This window comes from Schistocerca piceifrons, chromosome 3, assembly GCF_021461385.2.
Source record: "Schistocerca piceifrons isolate TAMUIC-IGC-003096 chromosome 3, iqSchPice1.1, whole genome shotgun sequence".
In the NCBI taxonomy this organism is placed as follows: domain Eukaryota; kingdom Metazoa; phylum Arthropoda; class Insecta; order Orthoptera; family Acrididae; genus Schistocerca; species Schistocerca piceifrons.
The window spans coordinates 344,377,018-344,399,528 of NC_060140.1; the positions used below are offsets into that span (position 1 = coordinate 344,377,018).

A 22,511-nucleotide genomic window follows, 5' to 3' on the forward strand; every position below is an offset into this window, starting at 1 on the left:
CAGCATCCCTGAATGTGGAAGTTAATAGGAATATAAAAAAAGGGAGGAAGGTTTATCTGTTTAGCAAGAGTAATAGAAGGCAGATTTCAGACTACCTAACAGATCAAAACGAAAATTTCTGTTCCGACACTGACAATGTTGAGTGTTTATGGAAAAAGTTCAAGGCAATCGTAAAATGCGTTTTAGACAGGTACGTGCCGAGTAAAACTGTGAGGGACGGGAAAAACCCACCGTGGTACAACAACAAAGTTAGGAAACTACTGCGAAAGCAAAGAGAGCTTCACTCCAAGTTTAAACGCAGCCAAAACCTCTCAGACAAACAGAAGCTAAACGATGTCGAAGTTAGCGTAAGGAGGGCTATGCGTGAAGCGTTCAGTGAATTAGAAAGTAAAATTCTATGTACCGACTTGACAGAAAATCCTAGGAAGTTCTGGTCTTACGTTAAATCAGTAAGTGGCTCGAAAAAGCACATCCAGACACTCCGGGATGATGATGGCATTGAAACAGAGGATGACACGCGTAAAGCTGAAATACTAAACACCTTTTTCCAAAGCTGTTTCACAGAGGAAGACCGCACTGCAGTTCCTTCTCTAAATCCTCGCACAAACGAAAAAATGGCTGACATCGAAATAAGTGTCCAAGGAATAGAAAAGCAACTGGAATCACTCAACAGAGGAAAGTCCACTGGACCTGACGGATACCAATTCGATTCTACACAGAGTACGCGAAAGAACTTGCCCCCTTTCTAACAGCCGTGTACCGCAAGTCTCTAGAGGAACGGAAGGTTCCAAATGATTGGAAAAGAGCACAGGTAGTCCCAGTCTTCAAGAAGGATCGTCGAGCAGATGCGCAAAACTGTAGACCTATATCTCTGACGTCGATCTGTTGTAGAATTTTAGAACATGTTTTTTGCTCGAGTATCATGTCGTTTTTGGAAAACCAGAATCTACTATGTAGGAATCAACATGGATTCCGGAAACAGCGATCGTGTGAGACCCAACTCGCTTTATTTGTTCATGAGACCCAGAAAATATTAGATACAGGCTCCCAGGTAGATGCTATTTTTCTTGACTTCCGGAAGCGTTCGATACAGTTCCGCACTGTCGCCTGATAAACGAAGTAAGAGCCTACGGAATATCAGACCAGCTGTCAGCTGTATGGCTGGATTGAAGAGTTTTTAGCAAACAGAACACAGCATGTTGTTATCAATGGAGAGACGTCTACAGACGTTAAAGTAACCTCTGGCGTGCCACAGGGGAGTGTTATGGGACCATTGCTTTTCACAATATATATAAATGACCTAGTAGATAGTGTCGGAAGTTCCATGCGGCTTTTCGCGGATGATGCTGTAGTATACAGAGAAGTTGCAGCATTAGAAAATTGTAGCGAAATGCAGGAAGATCTGCAGCGGATAGGCACTTGGTGCAGGGAGTGGCAACTGACCCTTAACATAGACAAATGTAATGCATTGCGAATACATAGAAAGAAGGATCCTTTATTGTATGATTATATGATAGCGGAACAAACACTGGTAGCAGTTACTTCTGTAAAATATCTGGGAGTATGCGTGCGGAACGATTTGAAGTGGAATGATCATATAAAATTAATTGTTGGTAAGGCGGGTACCAGGTTGAGATTCATTGGGAGAGTCCTTAGAAAATGTAGTCCATCAGCGAAGGAGGTGGCTTACAAAACACTCGTTCGACCTATACTTGAATATTGCTCATCAGTGTGGGATCCGTACCAGATCGGGTTGACGGAGGAGATAGAGAAGATCCAAAGAAGAGCGGCGCGTTTCGTCACAAGGTTATTTGGTGAGCGTGATAGCGTTACGGAGATGTTTAACAAACTCAAGTGGCAGACTCTGCAAGAGAGGCGCTCCGCATCGCGGTGTAGCTTGCTCTCCAGGTTTCGAGAGGGTGCGTTTCTGGAAGAGGTATCGAATATACTGCTTCCCGCAACTTATACCTCCCGAGGAGATCACGAATGTAAAATTAGAGAGATTAGAGCGCGCACGGAGGCTTTCAGACAGTCGTTCTTCCCGCGAACCATACGCGACTGGAACAGGAAAGGGAGGTAATGACAGTGGCACGTAAAGTGCCTTCCGCCACACACCGTTGGATGGCTTGCGGAGTATAAATGTAGATGTAGATAGATGTAGATGAGAGAACCAGAGGTTGTAGAGAGTTTCGGGAACAGCATAAAGGAACAATTGCCAAGAATGCGGGAAAGAAATATAGTAGGTGAAGAATGGATAGCTTTGAGGGATGAAGTGGTGAAGGCAGCAGAGGATCAAGTAGGTAAAAAGACGAGGGCTAGTAGAAATCCTTGGGTGACAGAAGAAATACTGAATTTAATTGATGAAAGGAGAAAATATAAAAATGCAGTAAATGAAGCTGGCAAAAAGGACTACAAACGTCTCAAAAATGAGATCGACAGGAAGTGCAAAATGGCTAAGCAGGGATGGCTAGAGGACAAATGTAAGGATGTAGAGGCTTATCTCACTAGGGGTAATATAGATACAGCCTACAGGAAAATTAAAGAGACCTTTGAAGAAAAGAGAACCACTTGTATGAATATCAAGAGCTCAGATGGGAACCCAGTTCTAAGCAAAGAAGGGAAAGCAGAAAGGTGGAAGGAGTATATAGAGGGTCTATACAAGGGTGATGTACTTGAGGACAATATTATGGAAATGGAAGAGAATGTAGATGAAGATGAAATGGGAGATACGACACTGCGTGAAGAGCGTGAGAGCCCTGAAAGACCTAAGTCGAAACAAGGCTCCGGGACTAGACAACATTCCATTAGAACTACTGACGGCCTTGGGAGAGCCAATCCTGACAAAACTCTACCATCTGGCGAGCAAGATATATGAAACAGGCGAAATACCATCAGACTTCAAGAAGAATATAATAATTCCAATCCCAAAAAAAGCAGGTGTTGACAGATGTGAAAATTACCGAACTGTCAGTTTAATAAGCCACAGCTGCAAAATACTATCGCGAATTCTTTACAGACGAATGGAAAAACTAGTAGAAGCCGATCTCGGTGAAGATCAGTTTGGATTCCGTAGAAATATTGGTACACCTGAGGCAATACTGACCCTACGACTTGTCTTAGAAGCTAGATTAAGGATAGGCAAACCAACGTTTCTAGCATTTGTACACTTAGAGAAAGCTTTTGACAATGTCGACTGGAATACTCTCTTTCAAATTCTTAAGATGGCAGTGGTAAAATACAGGGAGCGAAAGGCTATTTACAATTTGTACAGAAACCAGATGGCAGTTATAAGAGTCGAGGGGCATGTAAGGGAAGCAGTGGTTGGGAAGGGAGTGGGACAGGGTTGTAGCCTATCCACGATGTTATTTAATCTATATTTTGAGCAAGCAGTGAAGGAAACAAAAGAAAAATTCGGCGTAGGTATTAAAATCCATGGAGAAGAAATAAAAACTTTGAGGTTTGCCGATGACATTATAACTTTGTCAGAGACAGCAAAGGACTTGGAAGAGCAGTTGAACGGAATGGATAGTGTCTTGAAAGGAGGATATAAGATGAACATCAACAAAAGCAAACCGAGGATAAGGGAATGTAGTCGAATTAAGTTGGGTGATGCTGAGGGAATTACATTAGGAAATGAGACACTTAAAGTAGTAAAGGAGTTTTGCTATTAGGGGAACAAAATAACTGATGATGGTCGAAGTAGAGAGGATATAAAATGTAAACTTGCAACTGGAAGGAAAGCGTTTCTGAAGAAGAGAAATTTGTTAACATCAGGTATAGATTTAAGTGTCAGGAAGTGGTTTCTGAAAGTATTTGTATGGAGTGTACCTATGTATGGAAGTGAAACATGGACGATAAATACTTAGGACAAGAAGAGAATAGAAGCTTTCAAAATGTGGTACTACAGAAGAATGCTGAAGATTAGATGGGTATATCACATAACTAATGAGGAGGTATTGAATAGGATTGGGGAGAAGAGAAGTTTGTGGCACAACTTGACTGGAAGAAGGGATCGGTTGGTAGGACATATTCTAAAGCATCGAGGGATCACCAATTTAGTATTGGAGGGCAGCGTGGAGGGTAAAAGTCGTAGAGGGAGACCAAGAGATGAATACGCTAAGGAGATTCAAAAGGATGTAGGTTGCAGTAGGTACTGGGAGATGAAGAAGCTTGCACAGGATAGAGTAGCATGGAGAGCTGCATCAAACCAGTCTCAGGACTGAAGACCACAAGAACAACAATGATGGTGGAATGGTACATGCCTAAGGTCATGTCATTGGAAATCTAGGGCTTCTGTTTGAGAATTCCAACGACAGTTTCCTTATACAAGAATTCAGCGTAGAATTGTGTGTGCCAAGGTCTCGAGAAGCACACAGGGAAAAAAAATGATCACCATTCGGCGATGAAGAGAGTCCACACAGATGATGCCACTCATTGAAGTCAGATAATGTATAGCTGCCAAACTGGAGAATGTTGATTGCTACGTTTCACCCGCTGTTCCAAGTGGTCCCCCTTGTTTTCTATGGGATTAAGTGTGGTTGATTTAGCGAGCCAATTGATGTGTGAAAGAGTACCTGAATGTTCTTCAGACCAGGAACACAAGTGTACGGCTCTGTAAAAATGGTTGTTGGCATCTTGGAAGACGGAGGTGTCCACAACATACTCATCATGAAGATGTGGAGGAAACGGCAACACTTGGGCACCAAGTGTGTTGAAATATACATACTGGTTCCTGTTTACAGTAAATTGAGTGAATGTGTTCGAGATATGGTACGAAGAACATCCTCGTAACATTACAGAACCACGTCCTGCCTGAACTACACCCTCAACACAATGTGTGTTAGACGTTTGATGGGACGGTTGGTGCATTCGACGTCTTGCATCATTTGAACAGAGCTAAGATCGCGACTCCTCGGACCGCACTACATTCCTCCTCCAGTCAGTACTGTCCAGTTTTCGTGTTGTTCGGCCCATACAAGAAGTGCAACTTGACTGGCGCTGTGGGCAATGACCTCTTGTGAGGTACCCGACTTTAAATCTCCACTGCAGTAGGCTTTTTGCGTTCGCTCGGGAGGTGGTAGAGAAGGGCCTGTATTTACTGACAGCTGCGATTCCTTTCGACTGTCGTTTTCAAGGAATGATACACGTTTCCGGTCTCTGTTAGTTTACATGGATGCGACTGGTACAACATTCATTGTAGGGCCGCGTAGGGTAGCCGTGCGGGCTCGGGGGTCTTGTCACGGTCCGTGCAGCTCCCCACGGGCATGGGCATGGGTGTGTGTGTTGTCCATAGCGTAAGTTAGTTTAAGTTAGATTAAGCAGTGTGTAGGCTTAGGGACCGATGACCTCAGCAGTTTGGTCCCAAAAGACCTCACCACAAATTTCCAAAATTCCTTGTAGACACGAACAAATGAGACAACCTTCTTCAGGAAATGGTGATGGGCGCATCTAAATACGATAGCTGTTCTCTGCCATTCTAACTCGTGTCCACGTTGAGCCATCTTAATGCTCTGATTCTTTACACATCACTTCACTACCACGACTTATCGTTAGCGGTGGAAGATCACATTATCGCCTGGTACGAGTTCTACCTATCTACAACGCTCCATAGCGAACACTGTGTCCTTATAAGAGAGTGACTAATATTGTGACTGATGAGCTTACATTTTGTAAATGTGTGTGTTTTCTGTCTCTGTAATGTTCGGATCGTCAAGCCCAACAACATGACAATATAGTTCGAGCAATTCGTAGCAGCCCGACAAGCCGCTGCAGAGTTTCTACACAACCGGGTTTTCAACACACTAATGTGGGGCACAGTATAAAGCATAGCTTGTCTGTCTGCCACTTCCAGATAAACAGGACTCTAAGGGGGGAGACAATTCCGCTTTGTAAATTTATAAACTCGTTATTGTTAATTATGAACTGATACAACAAAGGCTGTGCAAAAGAATGAGCCAAAGTAGGTATCCTTCCACACGGACGAGTGAAAATTACTACGTAGGCTACTGTGAACATTAATTTTCAGCGTCGATTCTTAATTAACATGTGGTTTGGTATCGTCACCTATCATTCCTTGACTTAGTTATTATTCGTATTCGTTTTAATTTGTATATAATTTATTGGTGAAGACGTGGAGGGTAATCCGCCAACAGTGGCTGTAACGTACACACAAATTCTCCGCGTTGGATCTATTGCGGCGGTGTTGTTGAGCGTCAACCAAGATCACTCGACTTTCCTCCGCTAGACTATTATTTGTGGGGTTGATTGAAGCACGAAGCTCATATACCAAGTGGTTTATTTTAAATGATTTTATTGGAAGTTAAAGCAGAATGTCAACAGTAACTGAAATTAACTGCGTAACGTCTCCACACAGGACTTGCAGAATCTATTAAAGTTTATTACTGTGAGAGGAAGAGAGCTCTGTTTCCGTATTTATGATTTAATATTGGGAAAAGGATTCGTCCTTGCATAAAAGACAAGTATTTTTCATTGTACGATTGTATGTTGGTACCTTATCGTGTTTCAGCACCATTGTGACATCTTCAGCGGTTGTTTTGTTTTAGATGTTTCTTATGTGCTACAGTGTGTGAGATGTTTATTTCCTCTTCATACAATTAAATAGCAGCCAAACACAGACTTACACACAAGAAAACGTGTTTTTTTGACGAATTAGTGTAGAGTACAAGAAAACAGTAAAATAACGTGACAACCTCCACTTATCCACCAAACACAAACATTATATTTTTCTGCAGGTGCTTATGTTTTAGCAAAAACGCAATTAAGTTCAATAAAAAGACCCATTGAAGACGCTATAAATTTCTCAAACGTGTTAGGGTTTTATATTAGTAGGAGACAGTATTTCGCGTAAAGTGGGAAGATTTGCCAAATATGCACTGAAGTTGTTTTTCCAATTCTGAACATAAGGCGTATAGGGAAATCTGTCAGTTTACCTTTATGTTGCACTGGTCCCCATTCCTCACATATTCAAAAAGCTTTATACTGAAACACATTGAGAACAGAACAAGTGCCCATGTAATTTCGTGTAGAATTGCGTGTACCACTGTTTCCTCCTGGAACCCCTGTGTTGGAGCAAGAATCATAATTCTGTATTTTTGTTCTGAAACTGCAGTGTTTACGAGAGCAAGTCAGTAAGTAAAGTTTTTTTTTTCTGCTCCTTAGGATGACAGCTCTGGCTCAACAATGATATGTCTTAATTTCAATTATGTTGTCGTTCGTTAGTTATGTTGTTTCAGTTAACAGCTCTATTCATAGTGACTTGAGAGCATTTCATTGTGAGTACCACGTTACCCGTATGCATCAAAAGAGAAATGGAGAAAATGATTCGTTTACTGTCCCCTGAAATTATTCGCAGAATGCAGCCGCAGTAGAGTGATAGTTGTTTTGCTGATCGAATTATGTACGAGTGTATAATACTTCAGAAGTGCGACGAAAAGTGTTCGAGTAGGCACTTAGAAAACGGACAGGAACATTAAAACGGTTGAGAGAATGATGCGTGATGATCGTCATGACAGAACTGGTGATATTGCACACGAGTTGAACATTAGCTACGGTTAAGCATTTTCAGTCGCCCTTGAATCTCTAAATAATCGCAAAGTTTGTGCTCGTTGGGGACCACGTTACCTGATTGACAAATATGAACGTTGGAAAATGACGAAACAAAATTTGCCTTTCCAGTTGCATAGTAAACGCTGATGTTTCGTAGGTCCATTACTACGAACCACTGAATAGTCCCCAGAACATAGTGTGGAAGCATCCATCTTCGCCTACAACAAAAATGTGCGAAAGTCAAGTTTCTGCAAGAAAACTGATGATGGCGGTAATTTGGGTTGTGAGAGGCGCACTGTTGATTTATTACAGTTTTAAAGGCCAGACAGTGAACACTCATAGATATTGCGAGCTGAAACTTAAATTCAGAATGAGGATGAGTGAAAAGCTTTCAAGAGGTGTGACCTGGCTTCAGGATAATACCAACCCTCACAGAGCTGGGAAAAGATTCCAGTGTATTCAAAATCTTGGTGTCCACCTCACAATCTGGACCTAGTTCCATGTAGATTGACACATTTTTGATCTGATGAAGGAGCACCTGCGTGAATGTAAATTTTATTGTCGAATATTACAGTTGTCGAGGCGATAACAGAGGGGATGGGTACGATGTCGGTAAGATTCTCCCAGGATGGAATTAGGAAGCTAGTCAACATATGGATCAACTGCATAGCGCTTGAAGGAGACTATGTTGAGAAATGCTGTCACCTGCAATGTCGTTTTCTGAACTGAGAGCTTATTTGAAAAAATATCTTTACCATTTAACCAACCCTCGTAGTATTTACGATTCTACATCTACGCATATACTCTGAGACAACTGCGAATTGCGTGGCAGGTCATACTTTGCATTGTCCAACATATTAGGGTTTTCCTGTTCCAATCGGAAGGGAAAGAATAGCTGCCTAAATCTCTCTTTGTGGGCTGTAATCAGCCTAATATTGTTTTCGTGGCCCCTTCGGAAGAAGTTCGTAGTGAGGTGAAATATCGTATGGTTATAATTAAACTGACGGTGTTCCGAGTGCTGCAGTGCAGGACGCTGAAACACCGGTGCGCTCGTGGAGTATTCCAAGAAAATGGTAGTTACAGTTTCTGCAGTCATATGAAAATGGGGAGCTGAAAACAGCGTGAATATGAAATGTTTCCTGTCTTGACGTCAGTGCTGTTTGATGTTTGGCGACACGTGTTGATTGCCTTTTGTGAAGTGACTGTTGGTGTAAGTGGGTTAAGAAAGTTATAGTTTTCCGCACTGAACGCAGTGGCTATTAAGAAGAATAACCATGCATTGCTGGTTAAGTTGTTTATGAGAGCGGCAGCAATAGCAGCGCTGCATTGGGAGAATATCACCGACAGAAATAGCTGCGAAGAGGCCCCCTATCATAAACGGGCTAAAGCATATAATCAAGAAATTTTTGTTGAAGTTGCTGTAGTTACAACCGACCGTGCAGCACATGCCTCAAATTCTGCAGCCAGTGCTCGAGCCGTGTCATTGAAATTGTCTCTCTCCTAGTCAATAGCTCAAAAGAATTTGCGGTGCATTTTACACTGGTATCCGTACAAGATTTAGAATGTGCACCAAATGAAGCCCGAAGGCTATAACGCCGTGACTTTGCCCTTCGCTCTGGCGAGCTTGGAAATTGATTACGTCTGAGCACCGGGGAATTTTCTTTGGACGGACTAGGCACATTTTACTCTGAACTGTTCAGTGAATGCACGTAACTGTTTCACATGGGGCTCTACCTCGTCACATGTTGTGCAGGAACATTCAATATACACAGCTTATGTGACTGTATCGTGTGATTTAACAAACTCCTTCATTCTCGGTCCGTTTTTCTTCAAGGAGATGACAATTTGCGGGCCTGTTAGGTTTACAATGAAATTTGCACGTTATGAGAACCTCGTTTGGCAACATGTGATTCAAATTTTCAAGAACGTAACTGTGTCCGCACAACTATTTTCAGGGAAGATGAGACGATACTATATATCGCTTGCCACGTGACAGATTTGTTTCTATAAATCTTCGGTAACGACTGTATCATCTCTAGCCGGTTTCAAGATGTGTGGCCTTCCAGACGCCCCGACCTAAATCCATATGACTTCTGGTTGTGAGGATATCTGAAAGATCGTGCCTCTCAGGGATGTAAACGGTCTCTTCCTGATTGAAGGGCAGCATGCGACGACACATCGCTGCGATTACATCGGATACGCTGCGAGCAACTGTCGACCGTGCCGTGTTACAGATGTAGCACGTTCCTGAGTCGGGAGGCCATATTAAGCACATGTGGCATCCTAATGAACGTGCCATAACACCGTTATCATGTGTTTGATCGTTCCTCTCCTTTTTCTACGCGCGCACACATACACACACACACACACACACACACACACACACACACACACACACACACACACACACACACACTACATTCTGACTGCTTACAACGCCATATTTTCACCTGATGGCAGAAAGTGGAATTATTATTTTCTCAGCATACTCAGAAAGTGGAATTATTATTTTTTCAGCATACGCAATGAGCACGCCGATTAATGAACATATCTGCAATGTTTCAGCGCCTTGCGATGTATACAGTCTGCACTACAGTACTCTTAACACCGTCGGTTTAATTATAAACACCCGGTATATCTCCAGAATCTTCACCCAACGCTTGTTCTTGGAACTTTGTAAGTTGGCTGGAGTCCATCTTCAAGCTTCCACCAACTAAATTTTTCAGAATTTCTGCGATGTCCTCCCTTGAATCGAACAAACTTGTGACATTTCGTTCTGTCCTTCTTTGTATGCGTTCCGTACCTCCTGTTAGCGCTATTTGATATAAATCTCACACACTTGAGTAATATTCAGAAATGCGACGCAGGAGTGGTTCGTAAGTCATCCCCTTTTGTTTACAACTACGTTTTTCCAGTATCCTGTCACTGAATCCAAGTCTACCACCTGCTTTACACACGACTGAGCTTATTTGATTATTCTACTTCATATTCCCATAAATTGTTACACAGATACAGTATTTGCATGTAGAATGAAATTTTCACTCTACAGCGGAGTGTGCGCTGATATGAAACTTCCTGGCAGATTAAAACTGTGTGCCGAACCGAGACTCGAACTCGGGACCTTTGCCTTTCGCGGGCAAGTGCTCTACCGACTGAGCTACCCAAGCACGACTCACGCCCCGTCCTCACAGCTTTACTTCTGCCAGTACCTCGTCTCCTACCTTCCAAACTTAACAGAAGCTCTCCTGCGAACCTTGCAGAACTAGCACTCCTGAATGAAAGGATATTGCGGAGACATGGCTTAGCGACAGCCTGGGGGATGTCTCGGTCCAGCACACAGTTTTAATATGCCAGGAAGTTTCATATCAGCGCACACTCCGCTGTAGAGTGAAAATTTCATTCTAGAAACATCCCCCAGGCTGTGGCTAAGCCATGTCTCCGCAATATCCTTTCTTTCAGGAGTGCTAGTTCTGCAAGGTTCGCAGGAGAGCTTCTGTAAAGTTTGGAAGGTAGGAGACGAGGTACTGGCAGAAGTAAAGCTGTGAGGACGGGGCGTGAGTCGTGCTTGGGTAGCTCAGTCGGTAGAGCACTTGCCCGCGAAAAGCGAAGGTCCCGAGTTCGAGTCTCGGTCCGGCACACAGTTTTAATCTGCCAGGAAGTTTCAGTATTTGCATGAGTTGACTGATTGCAACTGTGAGTCATTGATATTAAAGTCAAAGGATACTACTGTTCTGCGTTTTGTGAAGTGCATACTTTCTCATTTCTGAACATTTAAAGCAAGCTGCCAATCTTTGCACCATTTTGAAATGTTATCAATACCTGATATTTGTGCATATATTTGTCAAATAATACTTCATTCTACGAAGGTCGTCCCGAAAGTAACGCACCGCATTTTGTTTCTTCAGCTGTTGTTTATTGAACGCAATGAAACGGAAACACAAGAAAGAATGACGTTTCTTCTACATACCCTATTTTTTCACGTAATCTCCTTGCCGTTCTGTGACCTTCGTCCAGCGAGATACAAGGCGTGTATGCCCTATCGGTACCAGTACTTCAGTCCTTGTTATGTTCACGAAGCTATTTCTTCACTATGCGAATAACCTCTCCGTCATCCTCAAAACGTCTCCGCGAATGTTACACTTTAGTGGTCCAAACAAGTGCAACTCTGAGAGAGCTAGGTCAGAGCTGTAGGATGGGTCGTGTAACACTGTCCAACCCTGTGTTCCGAAGTCCTCAAACTTGTATGAGGCTGACGGCTATTATGTCGAATCTAACAATCACCTGGGATATTGATTACATCCATACTTCCTTTGAGTTTCAGTGCCAGCTGCAGAGTCGTTATGTGTCGACATTCGCGAGTGAGCGCACCAGAAAGCTGCAGCTTGTCAGGTGTGACAGCCGTGAACGGCGTCACTGAACTCTGCAAAACTTGGAGCTCTTCCGAACAGTCTTCTCGTAATGGTATCACCCTCTTTGCCCAGCGAGTAACCGTACTTCCGTCGATTGCAGATGCTCCGTAATCTTCACACAAACGTTTCTGAAAGTTCCGAACAGTTTCTTTCTCCGCACTGAGAAATTCAATGGCGACACGCTGGTTGTAACTGTGTCGTTTTGCCGCCATTTTGAAACAATGCTGAAGCTACACTATCTGTCGGAGGAAATCGAAAATTTGCGCGCACACTCCGGAACTTTCAAATAATGCATTCGTACCATTCTTGTTGCTGAGAAAAAAAGTTTTGCATTACGTTCTGGGCAGCCCTGGTAGATATCTACATCACTGCAGGGAGTTTGAGGTTAGCATTAACATTGTCTGCCAGATCAGAAATACGACTCGATCATCAAGGGCCCCAACACACTTCCCTAAGACATTCATGAAGTTACTTCTACACCTGTCAATGACTTTCCGTAAAATAAAGTGCTGCGTCCTCTCTACCAACAAATCTGCAATCCATTCACAAGTTTTGTTTCATGTTGCGAGGATATGCCCGTAGAATGGAAAGAAATATCTGAAACGGTAGGCCGTTGGGTAGCTGCGCAGCTGCTGGCGGGAGATGCGGCGTGTTGACATAACGGCGGTGCTCCGGAAACGTGGCGAGTACCTGCGAAGTGGCTGCGCTGGCGTGTCAGTGGGTCACTCACCAGGCCGTAGTCGGCGAGCTGCCGCTGCAGGCTGCTGCTCGCCCCGGAGCTCGAACCTGCAACGTAACAAACAAGCCTGTCTCACTCATCATGCAACCGTAATTGTTGCAATAATCAGATAGGTCACTTTTACATATTTTCGAGTGAAGTACAAAAAATTGTCTAACTAACTAAACTCCGTCCGAACAGTCCTCGGAAGGCCCATCGGTACCGACCGATTGCAGTGTCATCCTCAACCGACAGGATTTACTGGTTGCGGATATGGAGGGCCATGTGGCCAGCACACCGCTGTCCCAGCCGTTGTCAGTTTTCCTGACCGGGGCCGCTACTTCTCAATCAAGCAGCTTCTCAATTTCTTTAAAGTGACTGTTGTTTATTTACAGTGTTACATTTACACTTACACAATCATGATTTCGGCTTCTAAGTGCCATTATCAAGTGTTTTCTGAAAGCAGGTTAGGCAATAGCAGTGAAATACATAACAAGTGATATAACCTTGTAACAATCCATATTTGTAATGCTTACTTACATGTGTTATAAATTGCCTAAGATGGCATACTGTCGTATTAAAATACTCTGTTAGGCACATTGTCTAAGAGTCGATATTTCTGGCAGAGCCTACTACTTTGTTTCATTACTGAGTACACCATCTCGACTGAATGACAGTTGGCTAAGTGTCTTATCTCTTCCCAACATTTATTTAGGCCACCAGCACATCATAACAGCTTATTACATAACGAAATCAAGATTTATTGATATTTATTGAATTAGAAAAAATGAACTTGGCTCGCTCTTGCACCAAATAACCTTGTTTCTTGAGTATGATGTCAAAATATAAAGTGGTAAATTAATTAAAAAGAAAACTATTAGCACTTTGCACCCTACTGAATGTAGTGAGGTGTCTGATAATTAAAAATGAGTACATCAATAAAAGTGGCAGGTGTGGAAAGTTAATTAGAAGTTCATTGTTCTTTTCGTTCGTTGAAATGTATGCAGCATTCGTAACAGTTCTGTAACAGACAACGTTATTATGAAAATCTATGTGTAAGGCTGGCATATGATTCTCGGCAAGCTACATGAGATATTTATACACTATACAGTTACAATGATGCGATCAACTGTCGAAATCCTGAATAACAACCTTTTGCAGCTCGGACTGCTAGGAGATGTGCAGGAAGAGAGTCAATGAGGTTCTGGAATGGATGCGTAGGCGTACAAATTCTTGATTGAGTTTAAATCCGGAGAATTTGGTGGCCGGGTGAGTACGGCAATCTCATCGTGGTGCTCTTTGAACCACGCACCTACACCCGAGCTGTGTGACGCGCTGCATTCTCCTGCTGATAGATGCCATTGTGCCGAGGAACAACAAACTGCAAGCAGTGGCGGACATGGTCCCAGGAATAGATGCGTACTCACATTAATCCATTGTGCCTTTCAGAATGACGAAATCACCCAAGGAACGCCCTCCGAGCTGGATCCTTCCGACGATTGTTACATGGTGTTTGCTTTCAGACGTTTCACACCGTACTCGCCAGCGGCCATTTGTCCGACGGAGCACAAAACAAGATTCATCTGAAACGACCATCTACAGCCATTCATTGGGCGTCCAGTTATGATACTGGCGGACAAATTACAGCCCTTGTCGCTGATGAACAGCAGTTGGCGTGAGTGCATGATCCAGGCGCCCGCTGCGGAGGCCTCCATACGGCAACGTTCGCCGATCGGTCTTTGAAGAGGGACTATTGGTAGTCCCATAGTTCATCAGAGCTTTCAGTTGCTGGACGGTTGCATGCCCATTCGTCCGTATATATCTCCGCAGCCGTCGTTTACCCCTGTCAACCATGACCCGTGATACACTACAGTTGCCTCGGCTCCGATGATGGATAGCGCAGTTTTGCCATGCACAGTATACTTTAACAAATGTAGCATCCTTAGCCGAAACCCAATCATCACGCCCTTTTGGACGTCAGTAAAGTCGTTCCCTTCCCGTATCACGGCAACTGCTGCACTGTTTTCAGCTTTCCGCCGACACCCTTTTATGTACCCTCCACTTATAGTGCTGCCACCTGCCGTCTGTGAGTGGTTGTTGCACGTTGACGTCGAACATGGGCGGTCGCCATGTTGATGTGACACGCCCGACATCCAGGAGTGCTGGTATAGGTTGGCATTTCATTTCTTAGCAGGACCACTTCTGTTGTCATCCGCGGCGTCCTTACAGCACAGCGATACGTCGACGTCCCGTTTTGTTGCCTTTCATGGCAAGCCATGTTAGGCTCACATTTCAGCAAGATAATGCCCGCCCCACACGGCGAGAGCTTCTACTGCTTCCTTCGTGCTTGCCAAATCCTACCTTGCTCAGCAAGGTCGCAGGGTCTGTCGACAATTAAGAACATTTGGAGCATTATGGGTACGGCCTTCCAGCCAACTTGAGATTTTGACGATCCAGCGCGCAAATTGGACAGAACTTGGCACGATATACCTCAGGAGGACATCCAATAATTATATCAATCTAGTCGAATAACAGCTTGCAGAAGGCCTACAGGTGGACCAACGCGTTATTGAATTGCTCAGGGAGTGGCCGCGCGGTTTGAAGCGTCCTGTCACGGGCTGTGCGGTCACTCCCGCCGGAGGTTCGAGTCCTCCCTCGGGCATGGGTGTCTGTGTACTTCTTAGCATGAGTTAGTTTAAGTAGTGTGTAAGTCTAGGGACCGACGACCTATGCAGATTGGCCCCATAGGAATTCTCACACATTTGAACATTTGAATTGCTCAGTTTGTGAACCTGTTTACCTTGTATAAGTCGTCTAATGTTTCTGAAGCTGTTATCAGTTGTTTGTCTACACATGTACATTACCGATCTCCGTCCCATTTGGATAATTCCTTCGTTGTGCGTCGTTTCTTTTTCCTTTTTTTAAAAGTGTATCTTCTTGTTTCATAGTCTTTTCCTCGCCGGTTTCATTTGTTCCCATGATAGACAAGCATCCTGTATAAATGATCTGGAAGATAAAAGTTGAAGACGATACTGTTGTATTTCGAAAATGTTGGACCGCAGAATAATGTAGCAAATGCTGGAAAATCCGTAGAGGATCGACGATACGCGCAGGAACCGGCAATTGAGACTGAACGTAAATAAGTGTAACGTATTATGCATGAATAGGTGAAGAAATCCCCTACTTATTGAGAACACTAATAGCAAGAAATTACTGGAGACAGTTGTATCGATAGTAGCGATGCCGCATAGTTTCAAAGGTTGGCACTACCACGAGCAGCGCCCTCTAGCTGATGCTGTGCACTCTACGAACTCCGCTGCAGATTCTCCCCATTTCATCAGGTGCTGCCAGCCAGGAAACTTCGCTTCAGCTTCGCACCTCATTCCAATTTATGTATTCATATTGCTCGAGTAAAGGGGATTTAAATTCATACAGCAGTACCGACGTGTTTTACCTTTTCCTGATCCAACCCACGCTCCGCCTTCCCGGCGGGATACAAAAACAGTAACGGCCGTAAATTAGCTAGGCCTAACCACCTGTCTCGACTTCAGATGGAATGACTACATAAAAATAATTGTAGGTAAACGAGATAGCAGCCTGTGATTAATTGGAAGAATCTTAAACTAAACGAAACTAAACTCTGTCCGAACAGGACTTGGAAGGCCCAACGGTACCGACCGGCCGCCGTGTCACCCTCGGACCACAGCCCACAGTCCTAACTGGATGCGGATATGGAGGGGCATGTGGTCAGCACACCACTCTCCCGGCCGTATGTCAGTTTACGAGACCGGAGCCGCTACTTCTCAGTCAATTAGCTCCTCAGTTTGCCTCACAAGGGTTGAGTGCACCCTGCGGAAAAATCTTAAGGAAGTGTAATTCATCGACAAAAGGAGTGGCTTACAAAAACATTTGTTATACCGATTCTTGATTATTGCGCATCAGTGTGAGACCCTTGTCAAAGAAGATCTTAAAGAAAAGCGACGCGTTTGATCACAGAATTGTTTAGTCGCTGCGAGAGGGTTACGGAGATGAAAACACACTCTAGTGACAAAACGCTGTGGGAGAGGCGCTGCTTATTATAGAGAAATTTCGAGAGAGTACACTGGAAAAGTTGGACAGTTAATGTCTCTCACATACGTCTCGGAAAAGGACCACAATGGGTAAATAAGAGAAATTAGAACTCTTACGGAGGTTTTCTTCTCACTTGCCCCAGGGATGGGAGGATCAAGTGGTGGTAGCAACAGTAGTTTCCACCTCGCACTGTATTGTGGCTTGCGCAGTTCATCTGTGGCTGTAGAGTTTTACGGGGCTGGGATGACATCATAAGTTTTATTATATGTTGACATGACGGTCGGCACAGCACAGGCAAGGCGCGCGATGTATGGAACGTTCCGGCATCATCCAGACTCCGACCTTTTCACTTGCCTACATTTTAAGGATATCCTGCAAGTACCTCAGTCGGTGGAGAATCAGCGTCGCAGAAGTCAAATTATGCGTATATCAACACTTTGATAAAAGGTATCGCCGTAGATTACTGTACATAGTAACAGCGGCTACACGGTTCATAGTACAGCAACTTTTAGCAAAACACCTACAGACCGTCTATCCAGCAAAACCCAATCACTATGGAGTGCAGTAATGACCGCCTACGATACATACCTCTGGTTCCCGTAAGTAACGAAACACAGAAACTAGAAAGAGCGCAAGGTAATACTTGAAATTGAACATATACTATTTTGTAAGGACACTGATGGAAAAAAAAATCATAACACTAACTAGGAGTTCGGGGACATAAACAAAAGTTGGTAGGCGTGTTTCTACATCTGAAAGATGATGTTTATCAAAATTTCTCGCCAATCTCATAAGAGTGACACTAGTTGCACCACTATGAGGCTGCAAGTCAGGTTTGCTTTAAATACACGCTGTAGCGTTCGTGAGCGTTAGTTATCTTTGAGATTGAACATATAAGTAGATGTTGGTCAAGATTGCCTGTAAGGTGACAAAGTCGCCATTATGGCATAACATGACTAACAGACGGGATAGGTTGATAAGACACGTGCTGAGGCATTAACAAATCGTCAGGCAGGTAATGGAAGCAGGTTTGGGAGGTGAAGTCTGTACAAGTCAACGAAGGCTTGAATGTAGTATGCACTTTCAACTGGATGTATGTTGCAGTAGTTATGCAGCGATATAGAGGCTTGCACAAGATAGAAGAGAGCGGAGAGCTACACCAAATTAGTTTTTGGACTGAAGACTGGCAGGAAGAAATGGTCACAATTACGTCCTCTGCCCAATCTGTTCCCTGACCCATATGTTTGTATCCCCGTCTCTCCTAGAAATTCTCACCATGTATCTCTCCATAACTCGTTGGCCAACGCTTTACTTTGCGAATGGGTTTTCGATTTCCAAGTCCATGTCTCACTACCATAATCCAAAAGCTGCTCTTCACACAGATACTAAGCTTCTTTTTTTAAGAGGAAGATGAAGTTTTATTTTGAAATCTCTTTTTACTTCCCAAAAATACATCAACACTAAATAAAAAAACTAAAAAAATCGTCAACTGTTTCTTTGATTTCATTGTAGTTTATACTGTTTTCTTTATGTTGTCAGTGCAGTATCACATTATAATTGATTTTCAAGCCTACATTCAAATGTATTCTATGAAGTACTCCCGTTAGTTGTTGAAGTTTGTCTGTACTAGACGTGAACAGTACAATGTTATGAAAAAATGCGATGTAGTTATGTTCCGCTAATAATTATTCTTTCTTTGTTTTCCGTATTTTTATTTAAGAAAAACTGGAACTCGCCTGCAGCGCAGGAGAGAATAGTTTTCGCGACATGGAATCTCCCTGCCTGAGCAAACTTTCAACTTTTAATGTGTCACTATTCTGATGAAGTCAAGTGAAACTGTTGTATTTACATATATATTATTCAATGTACTAATGTAGATTGAATCGATGCCTTATTTCCCATGAGCTGTTATCCCATGATATTTGATGGCCTTTATATTCTCAGTAATTAAATACGAGGTGCGTTCGACAAGTAATTCAACGCATGTTTTTTTTCTGAAAGCTGGTTGGGTTCATTCAGGATACCATTAAAACGTATTATTCTCCACTCTTTTGGCTATAGAACCCTATTTTTCAATATAATCTCCTTTCGATGCGACGGCATTACGCCGTCTTACTTAGGAGGACCTATATGCCCGCATGGTTCCACTCTAATGGTCGATGTCGGAGCCAACGTATTGGTGCATAAATAACCTCACCCATCATTCACGGACTTTTTTGCTCCCGCGGATTGCCTCATTCTATCGGCCGAACAGTTGGAAGTCAGAAAGTGCAAGGTCCGGACTATAGTTGGATGAGGCAAATAATTCAATGAAGTTTTAGGAGTTCGTCTCGAATGCGCCATGGGGAAGAACGTCGTTTGCATTTTTGTTGTGACGAGCACGCTGAAGTCGTTCTTCAGTTTCCTAAGGGTAGCACAGTACATTTCACAGTTGATATTTGCTACATAAGGGAGGATGTCAAACTGAATAACCCCTTCAGAGTACGAGAAGACGGTCGTTATGACCTTACCAGCTGAGGGTGCGGCTTTGAACTTTTCCTTGGAGGAGAGGTGGTGTGGCGCCACTGCATGAATTGCCAATTTGTTTCCGGTTCGAAGTCATGAAACCACGTTTCATCACCTGTGACGATGTTCGACAAAAATTGCCACGCTCAGCCCTGCACGGAGCAAGCAATTCCGCACAGATGGTCCTTCGTTGTTCTTTATGGTCTTCTGTTAGGCGGCGAAGAACCCAGCGAGCAGCTACATTCGAGTACCCCAACTGGTGTGAGCACTACAAACAGAGAGTGAGGTGTTCGTCTGCGATATGTCAACCACTACGAATGAGTGTCCGCACTTTCCAACACTGCAGGAGTCATAGTCGTATCCTGCCGGCCAGCATTTAGGAGATCGGACAGAATGTGAGATCTTGTTGCGATGATGACAGACGCCTCGCCCAACGACTCACGTGCTTTTGTTCTCTGCCAGGCCCTCGTCGACATCCTGCAAGCGCCTATGAGTATCTGCGATGGTCTTGTTTTCCGCGTAAAGGAACTCAGTGACAGTTATCTAATTCGTACACAACCTCCGTTGTAGACGCCATTCAGAAGGCTTCGTATAGCGCCGCCACCAATCGGAGCTTCATGAAACTATAAGGACTGCAGCGGGAATATTCCACGATGTGGTACAAAAAAACTCCGCATTTTTCAACCGAAATGAGCTGAGAAAAAAATGAGTTGCATTACTTTTTTCGTGTTTTGTATATAGGTTCCGCCGTTTATGCAAAGCACTGTTTTTCTTTTCTTGTTCGCGAAACATGTTTCGGCACCTCTGTGCCATCATCAGTGGGTTTTGTTTATTGAAAACCTGTAAAAAGTGAACACATTTTTGACAGTAACTGATCTAACAAAATGAGGCCTAAAGGCAGTTTTGTTCGTTTTTGTTCTTATCTTGATTTATACGGTGCCCTTCGATAGCGAAAGAAGAAGGATCTGTCACAACAAAACGTGAGTAGTAACAGATATATACGCAAAACATATTGGAACACCAAAATCATTTTAAAAATCGAGGGATGCGTTACCTCGCTGGTAAAATTCTAACTCGCTGATAAATTCACATTTACACCGTTTAGTTTGCAGATGACAAGCTGTCGGTGCAGGACATCTTACCGGTGGTCCTGCAAAACCGTATAACATAAAGGTAAGAACAAAAAGGAACAAATATTGTCCTTAGGCCTCATTTTGTTATATTAGTTACAACATAAAATATGTTCACTTTTTACAATTCTTCAAGAAACAAAACCAAATTTGATGGCAAATCGTGCGGAAACTTGTTTCGGTAACAAGAAAAAACAGTGTTTTGCATAGAAGGTAGATCCCGTATCCACGAAGTTTCATCTACATCTACATCCATACGCCGCAAGCCACCTGACGGTGTGTGGCGGAGGGTACCCTGAGTACCTCTATCGGTTCTCCCTTCTGTTCCAGTCTCGTATTGTTCGTGGAAAGAAGGATTGTCGGTATGCTTCTGTGTGGGCTCTAATCTCTCTGATTTTATCCTCATGGTCTCTTCGCGAGATATACGTAGGAGGGAGCAATATACTGCTTGACTCTTCGGTGAAGGTATGTTCTCGAAACTTTAACAAAAGCCCGTACCGAGCTACTGAGCGTCTCTCCTGCAGAGTCTTCCACTGGAGTTTATCTGTCATCTCCGTAACGCTTTCGCGATTACTAAATGATCCTGTAACGAAGCGCGCTGCTCTCCGTTGGATCTTCTCTATCTCTTCTATCAACACTATCTGGTACGGATCCCACACTGCTGAGCAGTATTCAAGCAGTGGGCGAACAAGCGTACTGTAACCTACTTCCTTTGTTTTCGGATTGCATTTCCTTAGGATTCATCCAATGAATCTCAGTCTGGCATCTGCTTTACCGACGATCAACTTTATATGATCATTTCATTTTAAATCACTCCTAACGCGTACCCCCAGATAATATACGGAATTAACTGCTTCCAGTTGCTGACCTGCTATTTTGTAGCTAAATGATAAAGGATCTATCTTTCTATGTATTCGCAGCACATTACACTTGTCTACATTGAGATTCAATTGCCATTCCCTGCACCATGCGTCAATTCGCTGCAGATCCTCCTGCATTTCAATACAACTTTCCATTGTTACAACCTCTCGATACACCACAGCATCATCTGCAAAAAGCCTCAGTGAACTTCCGATGTCATCCACAAGGTCATTTATGTATATTGTGAATAGCAACGCTCCTATGACACTCCCCTGCGGCACACCTGAAATCACTATTACTTCGGAAGACTTCTCTCCATTCAATGACATGCTGCGTTCTGTTATCTAGGAACTCTTCAATCCAATCACACAATTGGTCTGATAGTCCATATGCTCTTACTTTGTTCATTAAACGACTGTGGAGAACTGTATTGAACGCCTTGCGGAAGTCAAGAAACACGGCATCTGCCTGTGAACCCGTGTCTATGGCCCTCTGAGTCTCGTGGACGAATAGCGCGAGCTGGGTTTCACACGACCGTCTTTTTCGAAACCAATGCTGATTCCTACAGAGTAGATTTCTAGTCTCCAGAAAAGTCATTATACTCGAACATAATATGTGTTCCAAAATTCTACAACTGATCGACGTTAGGGATATAGGTCTATAGTTCTGCACATCTGTTCGACGTCCCTTCTTGAAAACGGGGATGACCTGTGCTCTTTTCCAATCCTTTGGAACGCTACGCTCTTCTAGAGACCTACGGTACACCGCTGCAAGAAGGGGGGCAAGTTCCTTCGCTTACTCTGTGTAAAATCGAACGGGTATCCCATCAGGTCCAGCGGCCTTTCCTGTTTTGAGCGATTTTAATTGTGTCTCTATCCCTCTGTCGTCTATTCCGATATCTACCATTTTGTCATCTGTACGACAATCTAGAGAAGGAACTACAGTGCAGTCTTCCTCTGTGAAACAGCTTTGGAAAAAGACATTTAGTATTTCGGCCTTTAGTCTGTCATCCTCCGTTTCAGTACCATTTTGGTCACAGAGTGTCTGGACATTTTGTTTTGATACAACTACTGCTTTGACATAAGACCAAAATTTCTTAGGATTTTCTGCCAAGTCAGTACATAGAACTTTACTTTCGAATTCATTGAACGCCTCTCGCATAGCCCTCCTCACACTACATTTCGCTTCGCGTAATTTTTGTTTGTCTGCAAGGCTTTGGCTATGTTTATGTTTGCTGTGAAGTTCCCTTTG

The 22,511-nt window shown here is 43.5% G+C and overlaps 1 protein-coding gene across 1 annotated transcript in view; it reads right to left on the reverse strand.

Moving 5' to 3' along the window:
- The window catches only part of LOC124788647 (heparan sulfate 2-O-sulfotransferase pipe), a 278,514-nt gene that overhangs the window by 85,087 nt on the left and 170,916 nt on the right, over positions 1-22,511 (reverse strand). Inside the window, exon 3 of the mRNA XM_047255922.1 lies at positions 12,706-12,761. Coding sequence (XP_047111878.1) covers positions 12,706-12,761 — 56 coding nt within the window. The remainder of the gene's footprint in view (positions 1-12,705; positions 12,762-22,511) is intronic.